At 38.8% G+C, this 26,810-nt stretch overlaps 1 protein-coding gene across 2 annotated transcripts; it reads left to right on the plus strand.

Annotated features, from left to right (window-relative positions):
* Positions 1-5,419: 5,419 nt before the first annotated feature.
* Positions 5,420-25,889, plus strand: LOC149840199 (zinc finger protein-like protein). 2 transcript variants are annotated; one of them, XM_090004362.1, is made up of 7 exons: positions 5,420-5,768; positions 7,225-7,700; positions 9,402-9,516; positions 9,857-10,552; positions 18,280-18,354; positions 25,014-25,127; positions 25,280-25,889. In XM_090004362.1, exons 1-7 carry the CDS (start codon positions 5,448-5,450, stop codon positions 25,517-25,519), a joined length of 2,037 nt encoding a protein of 678 aa, XP_089860488.1. In that variant the 5' UTR covers positions 5,420-5,447; the 3' UTR covers positions 25,520-25,889. The 2 variants fall into 2 exon arrangements, with proteins under 2 accessions (XP_089860488.1, XP_089860489.1); XM_090004363.1 differs by lacking the exons at positions 18,280-18,354; positions 25,014-25,127; positions 25,280-25,889 and adding an exon at positions 11,757-11,889.
* The last annotated feature ends 921 nt before the right edge of the window (positions 25,890-26,810 follow it).

Here is a 26,810-nt window from a genome sequence, read left to right on the forward strand (position 1 = left end):
CTTTACATGAACTTGCAGTTAAAGATTCTGATCAACTCACTCTGAATATCACTAAAGTAATCCCAATTTCATTAATTGAGGGTTTTGGGGACTATGTTGAGATTAAAATTTGATATTATGATTATGTGTAACTTTATGAAATAATGATTCTACTGAAAGGTAGGTCATTGTGATCCAAAATCGCACCATGTAGCATGATCATACACAAAGATACAATATCAAATTGTCTCTAGTTACATGATCTGATAGTTTCATCAATTAAAGTCAATTCCTTGAAAATTGAGGAGACGAAACAACTCTAACTATTATTGTTTTCACCAAAGTGGAATGATAATGACTTTATTATTCTTGCCTTAGAAAAAGTAATTAATAAAGGGTCTCACATTTATCTTTTTGATATGAATCTCGTATAGAGTAATTATCTTACTCATACAGAGAATAACAGAGTCGATCAGAAGGTTGTTTATGAAAAGTGAGAGCACTCATAAGGCTATCAATAAGAAGCAAGAGCGCTCAAGTAGTCTTAGCATGTTGCTTTTGCAATCACGAGTGACTAAGAATATTTGAGGCATGATCTGTCACTGAATGACAATGAAAGAATTTCTAAAATCTATTTAGGTGAAAATTATTGATTTAAACACGATTTCATCTTAAGCTATATAGATCAAACACTTCATTATGGGTCTTGGTGTAGTGAACTCTACTGAGAGATCACAAAAGATCTTATGTAATAATGAAGTTGTAATGTTCTTATTGAATAACAATAACTCTACTTCATGCCTACACATAGAATGAAAGTACTTTGTTGTTAAACAAAATATTGAAAATTATTTAGTGTGTATTGATACAATCAGTATGAAGAAAATGATTGTGGATCCTCTTATTAAAGGGCTAACACCAAAATTATATTCCCAACATGTAACGAGGATGAGTCTATTTGATTCCTTTTGATGTATGACAATACATCATAATTATATGTGATCACATTTATGAAATTAAATTGATTCTCTATGATTTTGTGCATTGTTGATTATGTATAAAGTATCTCTCATTTGTAAATAAAGAATAACAAAATAACAATATTAAAAAAGACCAATAGAATGGGTCAAAGACCAATCCATTCATAAAAGTATTCTTAACATGCTAAACACTGAAAATGAATAATATTTAGTACATGAAAATATAACATCTCATATATAGGTGTTCATTTACATGACTTGTATCATTTATTCTGGTGATACAAGATAGCATGTGAACCCACATGAAAATTAAATCAAAATAACAATATAAAACCTCGATAAAATATTTTTTCATGTCAATGAGTCAAGTGAAAGAATATTTAATTTTGGATCATATTAGATCCAATTAAGATGTGACCCATATTGACATGTGCACATCAAGGGACAAACATGGGTGTAGCTCTTGGGTTGTAAAGGTTGCAACTCTTAACTGTCTATTCATGTTCATTATGGACCTTCACTAGTGCCTGTCATGGTCCTACACCAAATCTTTTTATAAATAGGAGACCTATAGTGATGTGGTAACTGTCACATACGTGTGTGATTTCTATCTCTGGGTTCAAGGGTCCTGCTCACCTCTCGACATTCTGGCCTAGGTTCATTAAAAATATCAATTGATTGAGGAGAATGTTGATCACCCACATCCACCGAAACATTGTTCGGATCGTCCATAGCCGCATATGGTAAGTGGTTCTTCCACAGTCCATTTTATGCCAACACCCCTGCCCACCAGAGAGTAATCCTAGTTTTGACCTTGCTGCAAACTTGTGACACTAACATATATGGTATTGTAGATAGAAATGAGGAAATCCAACAAAAAAAAGAAGTTTCCTAATTAACCTTATGCCTAACCGAACCTAAATTTTATTAATAAAATAAGAATAATAATTATCAAAATAATTACTAAAATAGGAACTTGAATCCTTTGAGATTTTCATAAATCTTATGAGCATGGATCTGGATCCACTCTCCACTTGATGATGTTCCCAATAAAGTCTAGCTAATCCTTGCAACCTAGGTTGAGGTCCATTTTCAAGTTAGCATTTTTTTTCGATAGTCCAAGGAACCCCTATTAAGCGATTGTATAACCCTTGAGGTCCCCTCTGTCCACTGGGGAGTACAACCAGCTTCGACCTTGCGATAAGGAATGCCACATGTGGGTTTCGAACTTGTGACGTCACAAGTCACCCCTAACAAGTGAGATTGTGGGATATATTATTCCATGACAACCCCACATCTCGCTTTGACCGAGGGCATCACCACCTTAACAACGATGGTAGGGGCAGTTAGTGCAAGTCACCTTGTGTTGGGACTTTGCATGTTCAAATCCCAATGACATGCTTGTATAACTGGTGGGTCTGCCTAACCCCAGCTTGCCTATTAAAAAAGAATAAGACTGCCTAATCTCATCCTGTCCTCCCCTGTTCCAAGGGATTGGACAAGTACTTTGGGACAGCAAAAAAACTGTCTGTGGTACATGCTGTACTGCCCGTCCGTACATCCAACATTTGCGTGGAATGCACGGACGTACGTGAGTCGGCATCCCGACCGTGATTCAAACAATCCCATAGGATCCGTTCCACATCCATATTTTCAGATAAGTGACGGTAACACCTTCAGAGGTTCCTTCGATGTCCTTCATCTTAAAAATGAAGGACACCCATCAAACACTAAACAAGGCTCATTGTGAGTCATTCATTTTGAACCATTCCATCCTAAACATGAACATCATCGGGAAAAAAACACTGGGTCCATCCAGGTTTGGATGCCGTTGATCTTGAGTTCAACTGCATTCAAAAGTGCTTCAGAGGTCAGTATGACCTGATCACATCTCATATTTTTCTATAACCGGCTTGGTATGGATGGGAGTCAGACCGGATGAGTAAAATGTTTTATGTAAATTGCTTAACACAGAACCAAGAACCAACGGTGGCTCCGCTTGTCTGGCAGGAGTAGTTAGTGCATGTCACGTCACCTGTGTTGTGTTGAGACGTTGCAAGTTCGAATCCCAATAGTATGGTATATGGTTGTATAACTGATAGGGTCTGCCTAACCCAGCTGTCCAAAAAAATTGCTTTAACACAGAAGTGACACCTATTCTGAAATGTGGGACCCACAGCTATTTTACCTACTTATTAACCTGACCAGAGATAAGTAATGGGTTTTTGTCGTGTTGAGAAGATTGAAATCACATACCTGATCCAGGTAATCAAATCTGCAGTTAGAATATCAGAATATGTAATTTTCCCTAACCTTACATATAAAATATTATGATAAGGATCGGGTCAGATCAGATCCCTGGCAGGAATCACAACTCAAACATGACCTGAACTATAATATTTGGGTTGACAAAAATGTTTTGTTGTAATACTTATTTGTATTTGGATTTGGGTAGGGTTGAGTATCCAACACAGTTTGACCCATTAACCCCCAAGATCGGTCCATATCACAACAATTTATGTTTACGACCATTTATTTCAGGGAAAATTCCAGATTTAGACAGGGCTAGGGGTGATAATGGATCAGGTTTGACTCAGTCCCAACCCATACCAAACCTTATAGGGTAAGGGTTTGGTGAAAAACAAACAGTTCAGATTAGAATCCAGGTCAGACTCAAAGGGTCTGATTAATGTATGGAGCCGGGTATGGTTTGTGAAATTTCATACCAAACCCAGGCCACACCCCCAAAGATATGCAATTTTTCAATGTAGAAAAAATAAAAATATTATTTTAGCATGTATGGTTTGAGTTGGCTTATGTAATTCTTATAAGATCCGAGTATGGTTTCTGGTATGGTAGGTCCAATTGGACCTGAGTCCGGACTCATATGGTATCTCAAATCAGATCTGGGTTTGGTGCCACCTGGTTCCTAACCAAACCGACCCTTGGCATCCTAGACTGGGATTGGTCAAATCTGTCTAAACGTATTTGTTTTGGCCCCTGGATTGGACATGACCTGACCACGCTTGTCACCAGTTCTACCCAAATTTGGAAATGTATTATCTGGTCTAATTATGTATGATAACCTGTTTTATTCTTGAACCGACCCGAAATGATATATCATTGGTGTCTTTTTACTTCAACTTAAAATGATTGGTTATTTTGCAAATACTTTTTTTATTTTTAAAATTTGGCATTATTTTTTAAAAATAGTTTATCTTTTTAATGAATAGTTGGTTCCATCAATTTACATTTTTTTCCTTGGGTAATTAGACCTACAATCATAACCGAACAGTTAACTTATATGAATCCACTTTTTAGAGACCCGACCTAAATCAATACAGGTCTATTAAAGTCTTGATCCGATTATACCCGAGCATACCTGAACCCATTAACTCATACAATTTCTAGCCATACTGGAGCCCGAGTTGAAATTGTATTCTGTCGAGTTTGGGTCTTACTTTTAAACCCAATTTAGAATCGGGTCCGATAAAACCCGACCTAATTACACTTCTACCCATCATATATATTTCAAACCAGACCAGCTGTGACTTCACAAAAAAAAAAACATGTATGACTGATCTAATAATACAAATGCATATTTGAGACAATATATTATACACATATGCATGTTTGATCTAAGTACAAAGCATAAACTATATAAATCTTACTTGAAAGATCACTAAACCAAAAGAAAAATTGGGTAATCCGATATTCTTACCAACATCATCACCTAGATATGCATGTTTAATAACTACTCAAGCCACACACTATATACTTTCTAGGCGTAAAATAAGAGAGGAGCAAGAATATAAAGTAAGAAAAATAAAAAGATGAAAAATATATATATGTTTTAACACTTGTGAGTGAAAGGGACGAGTGAAAAGGGGTTTATATAGCCTTCTCTACATTGTCCCAAGGTTCTAACTTGTTTAGAACTCTCACTTTAAAAAACATGTGAAAGGTGAAGAGTCCTAGTCAAACTTTATCAATCTATTTTTTTTTAATTAGTTAATTAAGTTGTTTAATATTATAGTTAATTAATATTTTACTTATTTGATTTTTTCACAAGCTAACCACTAACAAATATCCAACTTATCTAATTGATCCAAAAGGTGTAGGATCACCTTATTTGTTTTCTTAATTAATAAATTAAAAAAATCAAATTTCTTAAATAAAAATTTAATTTATTTTTTAATTAAAACCAAATATGATTTAAATTGCATGCACCCTTAGATTGAATTGGGTCCACATAAGTCGTCCCACGTGAGGCTACCGTACCCTTGGATATGGTTAGAACCGGGTTCATGATCCAAACCATTTGTGCGGGTAAAGGCGGGAAATGGACTGAACGTCGTTCGTCGGTTCCAGTTCTCAATCCGAAACCGTGCGGCCCAAGGCAAGCGATCAACATGTTCGCGTATATAGAAGCTCCTGGGCTGCGCCGTACAATCTGGAGACTCTGGACGGAGAATCGGACGCCGGAAGATGGCATCTGGCGGTGGCTCCGGCGAGAGGCTCCAGCGTCGGAACCCCCTCTCCGTCTTCGACGTCCCCGGCAACTTCTTTGACGGCGCTCGCTTCCTTCGCGACGGCAGAGGCGACGACGACGCTGCCCGTCCCTCTCGGCGTGAAGGAGGAGGAGGTGGTGGACTTGCCGTCGCCGGATCTACGTGCAAGTCCGGGGAGGAAGACGGGAGGACGAGCGCCGGTAGGATGTCCAGATGGTCCTGCAACTCGTGCAGGGCCGAGTTCGAATCCCTCGAGGATCAGCGGTCTCATTTCAAATCGGATTTCCATCGTTTCAATGTGAGCCCTTCCTTTCTCGTTTTTTCTCCTCTTTGTTTGATTCCTAGGATTTCTTCTTTTTTTTCCTTTCCTTTTTTTCCTCTGGTGATGAATTCTCATGGTTTGGTTGAAGTGAGACGCTAAAGAATCAGGTTTTGTCTTCTTCTTTTCCTTTTGGGTGTGTTTTGCTTGGATAGGGTTGGGATGATGGGGGATTTTCAGTTCAGAATTATGCTTTGTGTTTAAATTTGGAAAATTTTAAGCTCCATTGTCCAAATTTAGTCACTTTTTAGGGTTTGTGATGTTTGGGGTCCGAAAGCACGATTCTATTACGATATCTGATTTGAATTGTCGCTCCTTTTTGTTCCCCTTAAATTGATTTTCCCTGGTTTTATATTTTTTTTCATCATCGGTTAGTAGGCGATTTGTGTATCGAGAATGCCATGGTGTACAAGGCCATGGATGTGCGAAGATGATTGTGTGTTACTTTAAGCTTTTGTTATCGTGGTAATTGTTGTTTTCATAGTGCAAAGATCATCGTTTTTTCTTGATGGGGCGATAATTGAATTTTGGAGCTACTTCTGCGTTCTCGGGATATGGAGGCATCAGTCATCTATTTTGATATCTAGGTTGCTTTGGATTTGGCCCTCATATTATGTATGAATTATATAGTTTTTTTTGTTCTTAATTCCGAAATTCTAGCCTAAGTTGGTTGCCTCATCTTGGAGAATTAGGTTGATTTTTCATTAGGACGTATTGGTAGTGCATTTCTCCTGGGTTTATGGAACTTTAAAGAATCCTGATGGGACTAGTTTTCTTTTTGGATTGGGCCTGAACTGGCTCGTCATCAACCTTAACAGGTAAGCCATGGAAACTGCATATATGAATTCCCATAGAGATGCCTATGAGAAAGTTGAATGCATTGGATATGTGGTCATAGTCTTGAACTATTTCTCATGCTTGTGACAGTGTATGATTGGATTCCCACAATGTTTATATCAGCATTATATTGGCGCGGCAGTTTCATATAATAGTTCTGAAAAAGTTGATTCCCTTGGAAAATTATCAAAAGACTTTAAAAATAGAAAGGAGATAAATTTCGAAAAAAAATATTAAAAAGAATTATCATTTTAAATATTAAAATTAATCAGGTGATATGATTTTGTTGCAAATCTGCATATATATATATATATATATATATATATATATTGCAACAAGTTGTGCTTCTTATGTTGTTTTTTGCTTTTTTTGTTCTTATTTAACTCAAAATTTTCAAGTTTATTTCTGCAGTAATGCTCAATTTCCATGTGACAATCTTTTGGAGAAGCCTGGATAATTTTGTTTCAGATCTTGCATGTGCAATTCATATTAATTTTTGTTCTTTCTCTTGTTTTTTTCTTAACCTAGTTTTGTATCCTACTATCATTTTTGATACTTAACTACTATATGAGCTGTGCCCTTTTGATTTTGCATGTAGGTCAAGTTGATTCTTGCTGGAAAGAATACCATGAATGAGGATGATTTCGATGAATTGGGTGGAGAGTCATCACTCAATGATTATGAAATATCAAGTATATCAGGATCTGATGATGAGTCCGATGAGGGATCATGCGTAAAGTCAGGTGCACTGAATGGATCTGCGAAAGATGCGCTGGGCACTAAAAAGAAACTGATGTTTAGTCTTCCATCAGGAGAGATAGTTTCTGTTTGGAAGTGCTTGCTTTTGTCTGATTCGGAAGATCTCCGACTAGAGAATGATATCATGAACTCTGAGGTCGTTGGTCAACGTGCCCCATGTTTGAGAGAGGTTGATGCAATTAAAAGGCTTAAAAATTTGGTTTGTGAGCCTCGTGATAAAACACATCTGCGCATTGTTGTGCTTGCAAGTGGTGGGCACTTTGCAGGTTGTGTTTTTGATGGGGACTCTGTCATTTCACACAAGACCTTCCACAGGTGAGTGTAGAGATTTGAATCAATCTTTCATAGCTGACCTGCAAATGATAAGGAAGCTTCAAGTCTTTCTGCAATCTTAGAAATGTTTGAGCAATTATAGTGTAAAGGAAGAGTGCCACTGCATCTCTGTTGTTGTTGTTTGCAGTGCAGATGGCCTTCTGAAATTTACATGTTAATACCATAAGTCACGTTTGAGTTGATGATTGTTGATGTTGAGTTGGATTTGAATGATGATATGACTCGGAATGCACAATAGTCCCTGTAATGAGCTTTACTGCATGACTTTTAGTTTTAAGTTTTAATTGATAGGCCTGAATGTGGTTGTCTTTTTCTTTTAGAAAACATTCATTTTTGATCAATAATCATCGCAGGGGTATACTTTTATAGTCCAATTAACTGGCCTTTTCCATTTAATTTGGAAGTGCAATCTTCTTCGTGTGACTCATAAAATATTGTTTTTTGGTCTTCCAGTCACTTTAATAACTCAAACAAAAGTTTCTTGAATATTTACTAAATGATTGTTCACTTAATATTTCATTGTGGCAATCAATAGTATTATTATAAGCTATAGGTCGCATTGAGATAAAATCCGGTTCTGGTCTTTCCTGTTCTTCCTCTTCATCTTCTTCTTGTCTTTTTTTAAGGCTGGAGCTTGGAATATGTTGGTCAAAGTAAGTGTGCTGGTGTGATCGTACCACTATACCTGGCTGAACAAATTTTATGTAGGACTTAACATGAAGAGTGCATTCTGAAATAAATTTTGTTAAGTCCCAGGAGGTTCATTTTGTTGTTGGACTGGGGGCTTCTAAGAGCCTTGAACAATGGAGTTTGTTGATTCATTTTGGAGAGGTATATGACAAGGGATATTAGTTGTCCTTTTTTTCATTTTCCTTTAACTTGCTTTTTTTGGTTATGATGCACATCTACTTGTAAAGGCTCATTGACTTGGCTAGATTATCTGGTAAATGGTCTCTCATTATGTCTCTTATGGAGTCAAATTGTTGGTAAGGAACTTGTTGCTTTGGTCAGACTTTACATCTGGGATCTTATATCTTCTCCAAATGGAAAGATGTTTGTTTATTAAAGTTTAATAGCTCTGTGGTATGAAGTTCAGAGTGCTGCCAATGGTTGGCATTTGGTGAACTATACTTGGGTATCAATGCCTATCTATAACAACTCCAAAAGCATCTTCCTCATGGTTGATTTGTGAGTAAGTACTGCTAGATCATTGCGAAAATTTTAATAATTAACGATGAAATTGGTTTGGAGCATTGTAAAAGGATAGATGTAAGGATCAGGATAAGAGAGGAACATCTTCCAAACAATGTGACAATCAGAAAAAATATATGATAAGCAGTTTATTTTTTATGCTAATTATTCCATTTCTTCATGGATTACCGTGATGTTCTTTTGAAGCTTCCGGGATGCTGCAACTTAATTTTGTGCAAAAAGAATTTAATGCACCAGAAAGTGGGTACCTGCAAACATCATTTTTCTAGTTTCTGGCCTTGATTCGGGCTTTAGTTGAGAGACACACAAACATTTTTTTCGATCGTTAATGCTTGGGTATAGGCTTGTGTGCATATCTTTAAATCATGAACGTTATTGCTTTGTGTTTCATTCTTCTGGTAAGATATTGATACATCTTCTAGATTTTTTTTTTCTCCCTAAAGGAGAAAATTTCACTCCTTGTGCTTTTAGGTATGTTGTGAGGGCAAAGTCAGGCAAAAAGCAATCAGCTAAAGATGCCACCGGTAAGGCTGCAAATTCTGCTGGAGCTTCTCTTCGGCGCCATAATGAAGCTGCTTTGAAAAGGGTATGCAGTTTTCTAGAGTATAGTTTTTCAGTGCGACCATTTTCAACATGATTTTCTGGCTTACAGTTATCTGTTACTTTTGATTTATTGCACATGCGTGCCTCCTAAAATGGTAATACTTTTACTCGGTTTTGCGATGTTTTGGTTCTATTTTTGCTTTATAAAATGTTCTCCTGATAAAAAATTCCGTCATTAATTATGGTTTCACTTTTACTATTATCAGAATTGCACATGCATGATATTTGTCATACTTAGCTTGTAACAGGATTCTTTTTGTACAGAGAATGCACATGCATGATATTTGTCCTACTTGGCTTGTAACATGATGCTTTGTGTGCAGGACATTCATGAGCTGTTTAGTACTTGGAAACCGTACTTTGGTGCTTCTTCATGTATTTTCCTTCATGCCCCATCACATAATCGCCAGCTATTCTTTGAGGGTGAAAAATCAGTTTTCAGTTATTGTGATCATGCTATAAGACATGTTCCATTGACAGTCCGTCGCCCTACTTTAAAAGAAGCTAAACATGTTTATAACCTGTTGACTCACATTGCCTATGAGGAAGTTCAAAGCACCCACTTGTCAAACCCAAAGGAAGATGCATCATGCCATGCTACTGTAACAGAAAGCATGGCCCAAGATTTGAGTGAACTGCAGTTGGAGAACTCTTTGGAGACAGAGAAAAGGGATTCTTCTGAGCAATTTTTTGATTGCAAAAGTATAGGCAGGGAGTCGGTCAAACATGATATGGATAGAGCCTTGAGCATAAAAGTTTCTGAAAATGACACAACACCTTTACATGAAGCTGCTAAGTCTGGCAATGCTCAACAAACTCTGGAGCTTCTTGAGCAGGGTTTGGACCCATGCATCAAAGATGAAAGAGGGCGAACACCTTATATGCTCACAGCGAACAAAGAAGTAAGGAATACATTTAGGAGATTCATGGCTTTAAACCTAGAAAAATGGGATTGGCATGCTGCTAATGTTCCCAGTCCACTGACAAAGGAACTGGAGGAGTCTCAAGCAGCTAAACAGGTCAGGCTGAGGCTAATATATTAAACAATTACCTTTTTTCTTTCCTTTTCTGTCATGATGTGCCTTTTACTTTTTTTCGACTTATATAGCTATATTGTAAATATGGCTAAAATGCTCTGTTCCCTACCATTATCAATCTAAATATGTTTACTAATCACTACTTATTGCAGAATGCTGCTCAATTTTCAACTAAAGATAGTTTCAGTTGGAAGATCTGCGATGAATTGCTTGTTCTGTACTAGCAAAAAAGAATGTGATTTTTCTGTACAAATTAAAAAAGCATTAAAACATCAATAATGTGATATGCAGCTTTTAGACACCACCAAGCCACTGTAGCTGTATACTTTTTTGCTATGCTTCTCTTTTGGAATTCGTTATTGAGCAATATTTCTTTATTCTAAATTCTCCAGCTCTGTTTAGCACTTGCCCTAGGAAAATCTTCCTGAAAAATCTCAACTAGTGACAGTACTTGCTGTTCCAAAAGGGGAAGCTAGCATCCGGATGTCCACTCATCTGGAGCAGATATCTTGTAAACTTGACCCTATGGAATTGTCCAAGCAAAGCCTCGGTTCCTAGGGTCTGTTCTGAGCCCCTGGTTGCCTTCATTTATAACATTTGGCTTGGTAACTTGATGTGGAAGTTCCCTGTTTATAAGTCAATGCCTTATAGTATGTTACTGTCATGATCCCATGCTATTGTATAGAGAAAGAACATGCATCAACAATTTTAACTCTCTTTTTTTGAATGGACAAATGTGTTAAATTGTAATTCATCTCTCTCTCTCTCTCTATACACACACACACACATATATATATATATATATTGTAATACCCACTAGGGTTAAAATAGTCTTTTCACATGTAACACACATATTCATTTGAATATGCTTTTCTTTTTTTTCTTCTCTTTCTTTTTATTATTTATTTTTATTATAATTGGAGGGGTCCACCATAGACCGTTGGAGGGGCTCCAATGGTCATATGGGAGCCCCTCCTTGGGTTCCTTTTTGTCTATAAATAAGGGGCTTTGTCCCATGTAACTTTTAAGCTTTTGTAAAGTTCTCTCTCTCAATAATAGATTCTTTTTATATGCCTTTGTGCATTTGTGCTCTTTTGAGAGTGTTATTTTGTGTCTTTGTGCACATATTTTCCATTGAGAATATAGTGGGTTAATCAAGTCGTCTTTGAACTTGATCTTCTTGAAGATATTTTCACATGGTTTCAAAGCAAGGTTTATGAGAAGATAGCGTGTGTGTTGCATTCATTGTGTTTATTGCCTTGAAAAACGTGCCTACTTCTCATTCTTCTTTTTTCGGCGTGAAAAATTCTTTCCAACTCCTCACTTTGTCGTGCTTCAAGAATAGCTAAAGAGAAACCCATTGTGGTGTGTGCTCAATCGTGAAGATTCTCTTGTCTCCCAAAAAGCTTCTCCATGGCGGGAAAAGACTTATTTCTCTCTCGGATTCAAACTCAACGGCTCAAACTATCATGTTTGGGCCGGAAATATGAAAGCCCATATCAAGAGAAAAGGGCTTTGGGGTTACATCAAAGGTACGTTTTCGAAACCCGAGCATAAAATTACTATAGTTGAAAAAGGAGAAATAAAAGTTCTTGATAGAGAAAAAAGAGTGAAGGCTTTTAAAGAATACAATAAGAAACATGGAGAATGAGAAATGAAAAATTATAAAATTCTTTCATGAATTTTTTCTACGGTTGAGATTAGGATTAATGCCGATATTTTAAAATTCAAGAAGGCATCTCAAGTTTGGGAATATCTTGAGAGGATGTATACCTCGAGAGATTTATCTCACAAATACTATCTTCAAAAAGTGGCTTTAACCCTTCAACAAGGAGAAATGACTATTAGAGAATATTTTGCCGAATTATCATCTATTTGGGATGAATTCGCTTTCCTTGAACTAAAGTGGAGTGGAAAAGCCATTGAGCTACGATACAAACAATCAGAAGATCTTTTTTTCAACTTCTTGAATGGGCTTAGACCCGAATTTAGCAAATAAGATATTCTCTTTTATCTTCCTTCACTTCTCCACCTCTAGCCGATGTTCTCACTAAGCTAAGTCGGGAAGAAACTCAAATAGGAATGAGTAAATCCAATCAAAGTGTTTTGGCTATGCCATCAACCAAGGATGAGAATAAAGGAGCCTATGTAGTTTCTATACCGAGAAATAATTTTAAAACCTATAAGCCTCCTTACTTTAACAAATTTCAAAATCAAAATCAAGGAGGAAGGGAAGAAGGTGACCAAAGTGGAAGATGAAACAAAGGAAGGGAATATGGAAAAATCATTTGTCATTTTTGTAAAGAACCGGAACGTATTAAGCCAGATTGTCCAAAGTGGAAGAAGAAGGTGGCCATGTCTACTACATTTCAACCAATAAGGAGGATAGTCCATCTACTTTCAACAATGGAGTATTATCATTAAGTCAAGTCATGGAGGCTCTTTAACCCCTCTTCAAAGGATCCATTTCTGGTGCCGCCATATCAACTTTTTCTCCTCCCAGTAAGACTCCTTGGCTTTTAGATTCGAGTGCCTCTTTTCATATGACTCCAAATATGTGTGCACTTTCCGAATACACAAAAAATGTATTACCTTCTTTTGTTTCAATCACAAATGACACTTCTCTTGAAATCAAAGGGTTTGAAAACTTTGAAAAACAAGATTTTTTTATTCCCAAAGTTAGGTTTATACCAAAATTAAACTTAAATTTGCTTTCGGTCTCTCAACTCTTGGACCATTGATGTGATGTTAAATTCTCATCAAATAAATGTTGGGTACAGGATCACCGGTTCGGAAAGTTGATTGGGAAAGACTCTAGGAAAGAAGATTTATACTACATAGAGTTTCTATAAATTCCAAATTTTTTTTTTGTAATCTTGCCCAACATAAAGATATCAATGTTTGGCATAAAAGACTTGGACATCCCAATGTCATCAAGCTTTCATATTTACATTTTGTTAAAGATCTTTGTAAAAGTGACTTCACTTGTAATGATTGTATTCTTGAGAAAATGAGAAGTTTGCCTTTTTGAACAAAGATCTATGTTCACAACAAAACCATTTAAACTTGTGCATTCGGATGTATGGGGACCGACACCCGTTATATCTAAAGGAGGATTTGCTTATTACGCTATTTTTGTTGATGATTACTCTAGATATTGTTGGATATATTTCCTTAAGCATAAACACGAGTTTTTTGCATCTTTAAAGACATATCATATGTTGATTAAGAATCAATTTAATTGTAATTTAAAAATTCTTAGAACCGACTCCTAAGGTGAATATCTTTCAAATGAATTTAAAAATTATCTTGAAATCAATGAAATTGTTCGTAAAAAATCTTGTCCCAAAACACCGCAACAAAATGGTCTAGCCGAAAGAAAACATAGACATATAATTGAAACCACTAGAACTTGCTTATTTCTCAAAATATTCCTAAAAGATTTTGGGCCAAGGCAACTCTTTCATCCATTTATCTTATAAATCATCTTCCTTCAAAAATTTTAAATAAGATCTCACCTTTTGAAATTTTATATAAAAAAGAACCCGACTACAATAAATTGAGAGTTTTTGAATGCAAATGTTTTGTTCTTATCGACAAAAATGATGCTCTCACCAAAAGCTATTCCTTGTGCATTTCTTGGATATTCTGAAACACAAAAAAGTTTTACATGCTATGATATTAAAAATGATAAATTATATGTTTCTAGAAACGTAACATTTTTAGAAAATGTTAGTAGTTTTGAAGAATGTGAACCTCATAGAGATAATATGGATTACTCTTTTTTGTTTGAGTTGTTGTCTAGAAATGATGATGTTTCTAGTGACGATGAAATGCTACAATGCTCTTAGTGATGATAAAAATATAGAAGAGAATAACAACTCTCCTTATTAATCTTTTGAACAACCTACCGAAGTAGGAACATCTATTGATCTTATCACCTATACACATAGAGATAAAAACACTTTTAGAAGTGCGATTGAGAAATATAGTGAAACTAGTGAGCCTACCTCCATAAATAATCTAAATTCTCATAGGACTGAAAGAGCTAAAAGAATTCCTTCTAGATTTATATTCTATGAATCCTTTTCGCCTCTAAACATAGAGCATGCCTTAGTGCCATTCATTCATATTTGGAACCTAAAAAGTTTGAAGAAGCTAAGAAAATTTTAGAATTGAGGAAAGCCATGGATAATGAACTTAGAGCTCTTAGAAAAGCTAAAAACTTGAAAATTTCAAGATCTACCTAGTGCAAAGAAGACAATAGGATGTAAGTGGGGTTTTAAGGTCAAGACCAAGAGTGATGACTCTCTTGAAAGGTATAAAGCCCGTCTAGTTGCCAAAGGGTATAGTCAAGAATATGAAATAGACTACGATGAAACTTTTGCTCTCGTTGCGCGTACGGCCACCGTCAGGTGTCTTGTTACTATTGCCTTAATTAAAAATAGAACATATATCAAATTGATGTTAAAAATGCCTTTTTAAATAGTGACCTAAATGAAGAAGTCTATATGAATGTTCTTCCAGGTATGAATGTTCCTAAAGGTAAAGTTCTTTGTCTGCGAAAAACTCTTTATAGTTTGAAACAAGCTCCCTAGGCTTGGTATGATCGGTTTAATAATTTAATGATAGAAAATGGTTTTACTTCATGTTATACTGACACTGCATTGTTTGTCAGGAAATCCAATGCAGGAATTGTGATTTTATTATTATATGTGATGATGCTAAAGGGATTAAAAGTATCAAGTCTATATTAAAAGAAAATTTTGAAATGTCAGACTTAGGTTTTTTTACATACTTTTTAGGCATAGAAGTTGCCTACTCTTACAAAGGTTGTTTCTTATCTCGAACTAAACTTTCACTTGAGATTATTGACAGGTCAGGAATTACAGACGATAAAATTTGTGAAACACCTGAAGTGGTAGGAACAAAGTTAAAGATTGATGATGGAGTTCTTCTAAAAGATCCCATGCCATACAGGCAACTTGTTGGATCTTTGATGTATCTTAGAATCACTAGACCTGATATTTCACATGCTGTATATATTGCAAGTCAATTCCAACGTGCTCCTACATTAATTCATATGAATGCAACTCTTCAAATTATCAGATATATAAAGGGATCCATAAGCAATGGAGTATTTCTATCTTCGTCTTCTGAGTTAAATCTAATTGCTTATACTGGCTCTGATTGGGGGAGGTGATCCAAATAACCATCACTCCACCACTAGTTTTTGTGTGTTCGTAGGTAAATCATTAATTTCTTGGAGATGCAAGAAGCAACAAAAGGTATCAGTGTCATTTACTGAGGTCGAATACCGAGCCATGACAACTACAACTATGAAGATTGTTTGGATTCGCCAGCTGTTAGAAGATATGGGGGTTCATGTTTGACAACAAGAGTGCAATATATATTGCCAAGAATCACACTTTTCATGAGCGCACAAAACATATCGAGATGGACTGCCACTATGTTAGAGAAGAATATTTGAAGAAAGTTATAGATCTACCTTATGTAACATCAGAATATCAACTGATTGACTTTTTTACTAAGGCACTCTGTTCTCCTAGATTCAACTTTCTTCTTGGCAAACTTTCGGCTATTCCATCGTAAGTTTAAGGGGGGGGGGTGTTAAATTGTAATTTATCTCTCTCTCTCTCTCTCTCTATATATATATATAATTTGTAATACCTACTAGGTGTAAAATAGTCTTTTCACATGTAACACACATATTCAGTTGGATGTTTTTTTTCTTTTTTCTTTTTATTATAATTGGAGGGGTCCACCATAGAGACGTTGGACGCCTCCAACGGTCATAAATTTGACCGTTGGAGGAGCTCCAACGCCCCATATGGGAGCACCTCCTTGGGTTCCTTTTTTTCTATAAATAAGGGGCATTTCCCCATGTAACTTTTAAGCTTTTGTAAAGTTCTCTCTCAATGATAGATTCTTTTTATATGCCTTTGTGCATTTGTGCTCTTTTGTGAGTGTTATTTTGTGCCTTTGTGCACATATTTTCCGTTGAGAATATAGTGGGTTAATCAAGTCGTCTTTGAACTTGATCTTCTTGAAGATATTTTCACAAAATGTGTAATTTTTTGTTCAGAAATTGTTTTTGTTTCTTCCTCTTTTGCTTACCACTGTATTAGTTTATCCTTTAAAAGCTAGCTTACCTAGAATTTCTAATTGTATGGGGGCATTGCGAAGATTGTTCATGAGATGAGCCAGGCCCAAGCCTGTGCTGTTCAAGCTTGACTCAGTACATTGTATGCAAGGCTTAGGCTCATCTTGGTCAAGTTTGAGCAAGTTCGATCTTGGTTTGTTTAGCATAATGTGAGCTGATACATAATCAGTAAAAAGGACTTTTAATCTTTCCTAGAAGGAGGAGGTTACTGGATTTGAGCCCATCACCTCCTCTTTGAAAGGAAAAGGAGTCTGTCGTGATACAACTTATTAAATGTTCAAAACATTAATGAATGATACAATATACACATGCTAGATAGTTGTAATAATTTTTAGACGAGTGAGCTTCTAATGGGCTTAAGCTCAAGCCTGAGCTTGCCTTGTTTATTAGGCAAAAAATCTTGAGCCAAGCTTTCAGCAAGCCAAGCCCAAGCTTCTTGTGATAAGCTTGGCTTATTGCGCACCCTTGGATATTACTTTGTAAACCAAGAAAGGTGAGACACGGATTGGTTCTTATTGTATTAGTTTCATTTGACCATCAGAAAAACTTGTATGCTTTTGTATTTTGTGCTTGCTCTTTCTAAGAAGAATGAGATGCCTTGTGAGTTACAGAATATAGACAAAGTTGATAATGTGAAATTTGGAATCAATGTAACATGAATACTCCATTGTTTCTGCCCCTATCTACTGTTGAGTCCATGTGACGTGGTGGAAGTCATATGCAGGAGAGGCATGAAAGGTAAATCCTGTTTAAGTTTCAAACTTGCAATGCTTTAGGCTGATTCTTTAGGATTGAACAACTTTTATTCAATTTGCTCTCACATGATCAACCTGAATCTTTTAAGGTAAATCCTCTTCTGATGATTCTTCTTCTTCTATGGTTGGATTTGTTAAAATATGTAATCTCATAGACAGCTCATGTAATCCCTTGTAATGTTTTTCTTTCTTTTAGTTAGTTTAGTTCTAGTTTAAACCCAACTAAAACTCACTTAAAACCCAATTTTAGGACACCTTTAGGCTTCACCTTTTTGACTAGTCAAAAAGGCCTTTTTGACCAAGTCAAAAAGGTGCAGCTCCAAGGGAGCCGTTGGGCTCCCAACAGCTCTAATAGAGCCGTTGGAAGTCCAATGACTCTCTTGAGGCTCCTCTCCTCTTCTTCTATAAATATGGGGCTGTTTCCCCTTGTAAAGTAATTCTTTGTTCTTGTGGGAGTTCTCTCCCAAGTTTATGAAATCTTGTTCTTCATTTTATGTATACCCTTTTTTGGGTATTGTGTAATGAGTGTGAGCTCTTTTGTGTGAATCCTCTTTGTGAGTGTTGAAGAAAAAATCCTTGTTAGGGATTGCTACATTCTTTCAGGATTATGGTTATTGTTTTAAGTTGAGTTCTAGTCATTGGTTTGACTGAACCAGTTCAAATATTTTTCAGAGTTTTTATACATGATTTGTGCTGTTTTTGTTGTTTCCCCCTTTGTGTGGAACTGTTTTTTCAGGCTTGTTACTGAAACCTGATCCCAAATATTTCAGGCAGAGAAAGATGCCAAACGGAAGGCTAAATCCAAAGAATTAAAGAAACTGCGCAAAGCAAAAGAGAGAGCTCAGGTTTTTTCTCTTTCTGTTTTCTTCTTTTTATGGTTATCATTCTGGACTCCAGAAAGTTCTTGTGCATGGGTTCCTTCATCCGTGTGTGCACATGCATGCGCGCATGTGTGTCTGCTTGCCTGCCTATTAGTTTTTTACTTATTCTGATTATTGCTTCCATACAAGCCTTATGCTTGCTTATCCACGTGGAGCTGTCTTGAACTATAGTAAGATTCCTCATGGTAGAGTTTAGTGATTTCTTTTGGTATTCTGTTCCCCATCAAACTGTGATGAAATTACAATATATGCTGGAATATTGGTTCTCAAATAAATGTTTTTATACTCTTTGGCAAATAGTTATCCAGTTATTTTAGCGGCATAGTGTAAATACTTTCCTGATTGGACCTGAGACTATGCAAAATCTGCTCATAAACTGTGCCTTGACCTGATAAACAGTCCAGTTAGATTGTAGCTTGGGTGTTGTCAGACTTGGGCACAAGTCTGTGCCATGACCTGCTCAGGTGACCCACTGCTCCTTTCCATCACCTTTCTTGCTGGAAAAGTGATGCAGCGTGAAGAGGAACCGAAACACTGCTTGATCGTGCAGTATACAGAATACCACGACCACATCGAGCCACACACTGATGGCCGCTGATGTGGTGATGGACTCTGTGTCACCCCGACTGCTATTTTGATGCTCCTGGCAATGCACGGTCGTGCAGCGCAAAATAACACAGAACACGTGAAGCAAGGAAAGAAAGCTTAGAACAAAAGGAGTTGAGCCCAATGTATTTGAACAGAGAAACAGCTATTAATGTCCACATATTTGAACTTGCTAACAGGGAATGGAAAACAAAGACTGACAAATTAATAACAAAAGTACTCGGACTGACAGAGAAAAAAAGACAAAGGAAATCAGTAAGGACGTGCGGCTAAAAAAAAAAGGATTATCAGAGAAAACTAAAGGAGAACCAAAAGGCTGCGGGAGATTTCAATCGGCTCTGTCCTTCACGAAACCCTAGGCAGGGTATTAATAATGCCTGACTGGATCTGGGTCTCGGATCTAGTCTTTGGACCCGAGACAAACTCTTGTTGCTATTGGATCTGGGGCATCTCGGCTCGTGCCCTTTGTGCTCGCCTGGAGTAGGTACGAAAATACCTCTTCTCCGCGCCTCGGTTCAGTGATCCGGATCGGATCCACCACTTGGATTCGATCACCGATCCCATGGTGCAAATCCAGTCCACCGCATGGGTCAGGCTGTATGGACCTGGGTCCATCCTGTTCTGCATCATTCTCCCCTGGTTGGGAAGAAGTCGGCTATGACGACTTATTGTCTCCACAATAAGCATATAGATTAGACACATTGAAGATATGCGAAATGTGCCAATCTTCAGGCAGTTCAAGGAGGTAGGCATTCAGACCTAAGCGCTGAAGGATCTTAAAAGGACCATATTCTTTAGGACTCAATTTACTATAAGTACCTACTGGGAAATGCCCAGGACGCAGGTAAACCCATACTAGTTGACCGACTTGAAACTGGACATCACGACGACCTTGGTCTACAAAGACGTCGTAGGCTTCACGATTCTCAATTAGTTTGACGTGGGCTTTTCTATGTATGTCACGCATGTGCTCGACAACATCAAACGAGAAAGACCAGTAAAATAGGCCCGCGAGCGGGGAAAACCCGGTCTCCTTGGTGGGAAGAAGAACTATCTTACGACCCTTAAAGATAAATGTGTACGTGTTCCTACGACCATCGTGGATGGTTTTACGGTCAAACTGCCAAGGACATTCTAAAAGGATGTGACAAGCACTCATAGGGGCCACATCACACCACACTTCATCATGGTAATGCTCTCCCATAAAAAACCGAACTAGACAACGCAGGGTGATAGGTACCTCGTTTCCTTTCTTGAACCATGCCATCTTATAAGGTTGGGACAATTTTTTTGTTTTTAAGTTCAAGGTGGACATGACACTCTCGGACACCATATTCTCGCATGCCCCAGTATCAATGATAACATCACACGCACGCCCCTCACAGTTGCACCGGGTTCTAAAAATATTATTTCGCAACCATTTTGTCGGGGTCGACTTTCGGGATGTGGTCAAAACATGACGGATGGTTAACAAATTTTTGATGCTGCCGTCAAATCAACGACTTTCATCTCGTCATCTCCCTCAACAAGCAACTCACCCTCTCTCTCACTATCGGACGCTGACTCAACAATGCCTTCCACCAGATGGGTGTTCTTACTCACGGTGGGATACTTGGACGCAATATGACCTAATTCATGACACCTAAAACAACGAACGATAGACTCACTAGGCTTAACTTTGGATCTGGTGTGGTACGCAGGTTCAGACTGATTGGGTTTGCTAGGGTCGACTCTAGGGGTGGACTTTGAGTCTTCTTTCCCAGGGAAGTTTGCTCCCCTGGTTGGGAAACTCGACTTGGGTTGACTGGACTGATCACTACGGGATGTTCTATGTTCCTGCCTTCTTTTCAATTTTTCCTCCACATTCATGGCATAACTGCTTGCCTGATCTAATGATTCGACTGTGATACAACTGAAGTCATCAGAAATAGCAGAACGGAGACCAGAAATATACTTCGTGACCTGCTGGCGGGCGGTCTCCTCGATCTGCACTCGCAGGGATAGGCGATGAAACTCAGCAGTGTACTCCGCCAGAGTACTGCTGCCTTGACGCAAGTTAAGGTACTCCTTGTAGGCTCTCTCAGCATGATCTGACGGCACGAACTTAGACTGCATCAACCGCTGCATTTCCTACCAAGTCTGTACGCGCTCTAGTCCCAATCGCTCCCTCAACCTTTGCAGTTTAACCAACCATGTCTGCGCTAGGCCTCTCAACCGAGTAGAGGCTAGGGAGACACGACAGTGCTCAGCAACATCGTGTTAGTCGAAGAAGAAATGGACGACATAACACCAGTCGAAGAACTGCTCTGCATCGAATCGTCCTGCGAACTCTGGAAGCTCCAACTTCACCCCATACGTGGAGGGGCACTCTGGTACTCTCTGCTGACAAGCCTCCACCATGCATACGGGGTACTCGTTTCAGAAGGCATCATCATCCATCACAACCTCATCTCCTTCACCACGATGCTGCTCTCCTGGTAATTGATGCTGACGAACTCCTACGACTTGTGGTCGGTGCTCTGGTCGCGCCGGTCCCTGCTGAAGATTTATAGGAATCTGTCTCTGTCTGGCTCGCCTGTGAGTGGGAACCATTTGCGGCCGACGTTGTGGCACTGGTATGACAGGTGGCCCTGCCATAGGTGGAAGGGTTGGTCGGGTCTCGGGCTCTAGGTGGGTAGGAATGGGATAATACAGGTTTGGGCTGTGGGTCAGGCTAGGATAGTGGTGCTGGGTCGGGTATGGTATTGGGTTTTGGATTGGGGAGAGGTTAATGGGTTGGTTCTGGTGCGGGTATTGGGTCTGATTGTTTTAGTATTGAGATGATTCACCCCGATTGGATATGGATCGGGTCTAGTCCTAAGCTACTCGTTGGACCCAGACTTGGATAGGTTAGATCGGGGATCGAGTTGTGGGAATAAAATGCTTGGTTTGAACTCGATCCACGATCCATATGATTATGGGTTTGGTTTTGACCCAACTCAAATTCAAACTGGAGCTCCATCCGGGTCCGATATGGGTTTTGGTCGGCATTGGATCCATATTGGGGTTTAAACATAATGGTTTGGGTCTGATTCAGGGCAAACCGCGAACCAAACCCAACTGGGTAGGTTGGGTAAGGAGCTTCGAAACTTGGACCCGCTCCTGGGGACTCAAAGGGTGGTTCCCGAGACCCGAGCCGGGGTCCTGTCGTAATCGGGTCCGGTCTGGACCCTCTCATGTTTGGACCCACCCACACGGATTCGTGACCCCCTGCTCGTAGGTGGGCTGCAGTAGCGCCCCCATGCACAGGTTCAGGGAAATGGGTCTCGGGTCTAGCTAACGTTGTGGTGCCAACAGCCTGGCCCAGCGTCACACTGGGGAATCGCGACCTGGGTCCAAGCTGCGGCATAGGCACCATGGCATGTGGCCAGTCCTGTGCACCAGTATTAGCGTTGGGGTACACTGCCAGAGCCCTTGGTTTTGGTTGACAAACACCAGCGACCAGGTTGGTAGCTGGAACAGGTCCCGTAATCGTGGCCGCGACCAAGAAGGATCGGCTGATGTAACAGGTACATGACTGTCTGCACCATCACCCAGGTTTGCCCCTGTTTTCAACATTGAGGCCGTGCGCGTATCCCCAGATGACTCGACCATCACAAGTCGATCCTCAATCCCATCGATGCGCTTTGACATACCAGCCATATCTTTGTTTAGGTGCAGTAGGTTTTCCTGTATCTGAGTTACTACGTCCAGCACCCGCAACACTGGATCTTCCACGGCGGTTCCCTCCCGCTCTTTTCCACCGGTAGGATCGTGCCTCGCCTCTTGAGCCATCCAGTTGACGAAGGAGGACGCCTGCGCTCTAATACCACTTTGATGCAGCGTGAAGAGGAACCAAAACACTGCTTGATTGTGCAGTATACAGAATACCACGACCACGTCGAGCCACACACTGATGGCCGCTGATGTCGTGATGGACTCGGTGTCGCCCCGACTGCTATTTTGATGCTCCTGGCAATGCACGATCGTGCAATGCAAAATAACGCAGAGCATGTGAAGCAAGGAAAGAAAGCTCGGAACAAAAGGAGTCGAGCCCAATGTATTTGAACGAAGAAACAACTATTAATGTCCACAGATTTGAACTTGCTAACAGGGAATGGAAAACAAAGACTGACAAATTAATAACAAAAGTATTCGGACTGACAGAGAAAACAAAACAAAAAAAGACAAAGGAAATCAGTAAGGACGTGCGACTCAAAAAAAAAAGGGAATAGCAGAGAAAACTAAAGGAGAAAACCAAAAGGCTGCGGGAGATTTCAATCGGCTCTGTTCTTCACGAAACCCTAAGCAGGTTATTAATAATGTCTGGCTGGATCTGGGTCTCGGGTCCGGTCTTTGGACCCAAGACAAACTCTTATTGCTACTGGATCTAGGGCATCCCGGCTCGTGCCCTTTGTGCTCGCCTGGAGTAGGTACGAAAGGACCTCTTCTCCGCGCCTCGGTTCAGTGATCCGGATCGGATCCACCACTTGGATCCGATCACCGATCCCATGGTGCAATTCCAGTCCACCGCCTGGGTCAGGCTGTATGGACCTGGGTCCATCCTGCTCTGCATAAAAAAGGGAGGTAGCTGAGGGTGGGAGAGAGAGATATTTGCCTGTGTTCCAATGTGGTGGCCATCGCCATCTTATACCCTTAAATTGAGAGGAGAATTGTGTGGGGTTTATTATGGTATTTTTCTATTTTATGTCCGCTTCCCCCCCTTGAACATGCATCAAGTAGTGCAGCTTGAGCTAACTATAGGCTTGGGATATACTTTTAAGGTTTAAACCAAAAATGTTGGCCCAAACCCTGGCTGTCCTTGGCCACCATGATCTAGTGGCTGTCTGGGCCAGTAACTACCCTGCTTGCCAGTCAATTTCTTTTTTATATATATATTTTTAATTTTCTCACACATCATGCTTAATGTATTGAATAAAATTGAGAATAAGTTGTTTGCTTGCTAATGATTTTTTTGTCTTTTTTGTTGTTAAAAAGCAACAATTTGATGGGGCTGTTAACAAATAGTGGCTCTATAATAGCCCCATTGACTTTGTAAAGTTCGATTTGTGCATGTGTGCGTGCATGCACTCATATTTGGTAAACCATAGTCTCTATTAAGTTATTAACCCTATTGGTTTTCTAATCTTCACATTGAATGTTTTATGGATTTGACTGTAAAAACGTGATGTCTTTTAGTGGATTATGTGCATTAGATTAATAGATTTTGATGTGTAAATAGGTTTTTAGAGCAATCTAAAAATCAACTGCCAAAATGCACTAATGTTTCACAAAAAGTAAAAGCTTTTATAGGGAAACAATTAGATCCAGAGCTTGTTTCTTTATGAAAAAACGAGAATACCAGATCTCCATGGTTTGATTGACTAAATAATACTTGTGACAATGGCTTTCTGCTTTTATGCTACCCGACCCCCCCCCCCCCCCCCCCCCACACCACCACCACCACCACACACACATACATATACATATCACAACCTTTCATACTTTTGTTTTTAAGTAAAATCCTACAGATGTGATCTACACAGGCTGTTTAGTGGGGATCATCATTTGGGTCCCTGGATTCCAACATGCAAGCAGGTTTTTCGGGGGATCCAAAATTCTATGACGGTAGACACACTAAATTTCTTGATTTAGAAACTTTTGTTGATTTACTTCTTTGTTGTTTGCCAGGTGGAACTTGTGTTAATACATTTTAGCAAATTTAGGTTTGGTGCTGTTTTTTTTTTATTTTATTTGTTATCTTTTTAAACCTTCACACAGAGAAATCTTCTTGACCTACCATCTCATAACGCCATATGTGTAAATATTGCTGCCACTTTTTTTTTCATCCTTATGAGTTCTCTGTTCGTTCATTTAGTGTGTGAACACAACAAGCTAGTGGCAATTTGATGTTCACCCTCTGTGTGTGTATATGAAAATTTTCTCTGGTTCTTTTATTTCTAGGGTTTATGCTAATAGTTCCAATTTCATGATGATAGGCTCAGTCAGCAGCTTCCCAGGCCTCTTCCACTGTTTCTGCTTCTCAGGAAACTGTTTCTGTCTCAAATCACAAAGGGCCACCTAATCCATTGCTTTCAGCCACAACTGAAGAGGTTAGTGGGATTTTACATTTTCAGCTAAGATGATGGTAGAGGATATTGATGATCTGCTTCCCACCCCCCCCCCCCCCCCCCCACACCACCACCACACACACACACACATGGAATCTGTAGTTTAATTTTGTGCTGAATTCATGGTCAATCAGGAAAAGAGGGCTGCTTTGGCTGCAGAGAGGGAGAAGAGGGCAGCTGCAGCTGAGAGGAGAATAGCAGAAGCCCGGAATAATGTTAATGGGATGAGCACAATGCCACCTCCCATGAATGACACCAAGTGCTCTTGTTGCTCGGCTTCATTGGCTGGGAAGGTCCCTTTCCACAGGTACCACTATAAATACTGTAGTAGTTCATGCATGCATGCCCACAGGGAGATGATGGAGGATGGTTAGTTCTTTCTTTCCTCCTTTTGGTGGTACATGTAGTTGATGAAGGCAGTCTCTTAGCGAAATGGTTGAATCCCCCAGGCACCCTGATTTTATCATGGTTTGCTTGCTTTAGAGGATTAGTTATGCAGTGGGAAACCATATAGGATATGCTTTGTTAGTGAATGTAAAATTTTGTTCCACATTTTGTAGTATTACAGATAATTTTTTGGCATATGATTCTGCTCTTATTTGGGCTATCAACCATGAAAGACAGAAACAGAGCGCTAACACTGTGGAAGGTCAGATTTTTCAGTATCGATTGGTCATGACTTGGTTACCTGTACAGATGAGAATAATGTTCACGTTGAATCAGAGATTGATGCTCATTTCTTTTCTTTTTTTTGGTGAAATAAAGTCAGGAAAAGATCTTACCATAACAAGGTAATAAAAGGGCATGATAGTCTGAAGGAGTCACCTGAAAGTTAGAACTAATGAGAATCATACCAATACATGTGACTTTTCATGACATTACTCTTTTTAACCCTTTTTGTCTCTTCCAATAAGGTGAAAACATTAGTTATTATGGGGAATGTCTTGCTAAGATATAATGAGCAAATGATCTTACATGATGCTTCTGAAAAATGATGAGAATAGAATTAACAATTTTTTGTTTGTATCATAACTTGTTAACCTGACATTCCATACGACACTTGTTTCACTTCAGTCTCAACCAACTTCATGATTGTCATAACTTTTGGCAAAGAGTGGTCTGCTATTGCCATGCACTTGTTAACCTGACATTCTATGTCGCCACACAAACATGCTATGGCCAGATTGCTAGTGGGTTATTTTAAGTTCCTTGATACCAGTGTGTTCAATTATTCAACAGTAGTTTAATGGCATGCCTTGTCATTAAAGTAGAAATTAACGTCATATGCTTAAACATCTACTTCTTGAGAAACATTTTTTGAGCTTCTTTTTCTGCTCCTTCAAGGGAAGGATTTTATTATTAATGAGGTGGCGATGATAGTGTTGCATCCATCACCCTGAAGGGCTGATCTGACAATCTTGCAATGGCCTTTCGTTTGCTGGAGAATCAAAATATTGAAAAGTTAAACAAAGTGTTTTTTATTGGTTTGATGTTTTCTCTGAATACTTTTATTTATCCAAGAGTGTACCACTCCTACTTGTAGCGGAGGGAGTAATGTGGGATAATTCTGCGCTACTCTATTACTGAAGTTATGATGAGTTGCAGTTTAGGATCGGCGAAGGAATAGGAAATACATAAAACAAGATTCACTACAATTTATTAGAT

Source organism: Nuphar pumila, chromosome 4 (genome assembly GCF_984573655.1).
Source record: "Nuphar pumila chromosome 4, dmNupPumi1.hap1.1, whole genome shotgun sequence".
In the NCBI taxonomy this organism is placed as follows: domain Eukaryota; kingdom Viridiplantae; phylum Streptophyta; class Magnoliopsida; order Nymphaeales; family Nymphaeaceae; genus Nuphar; species Nuphar pumila.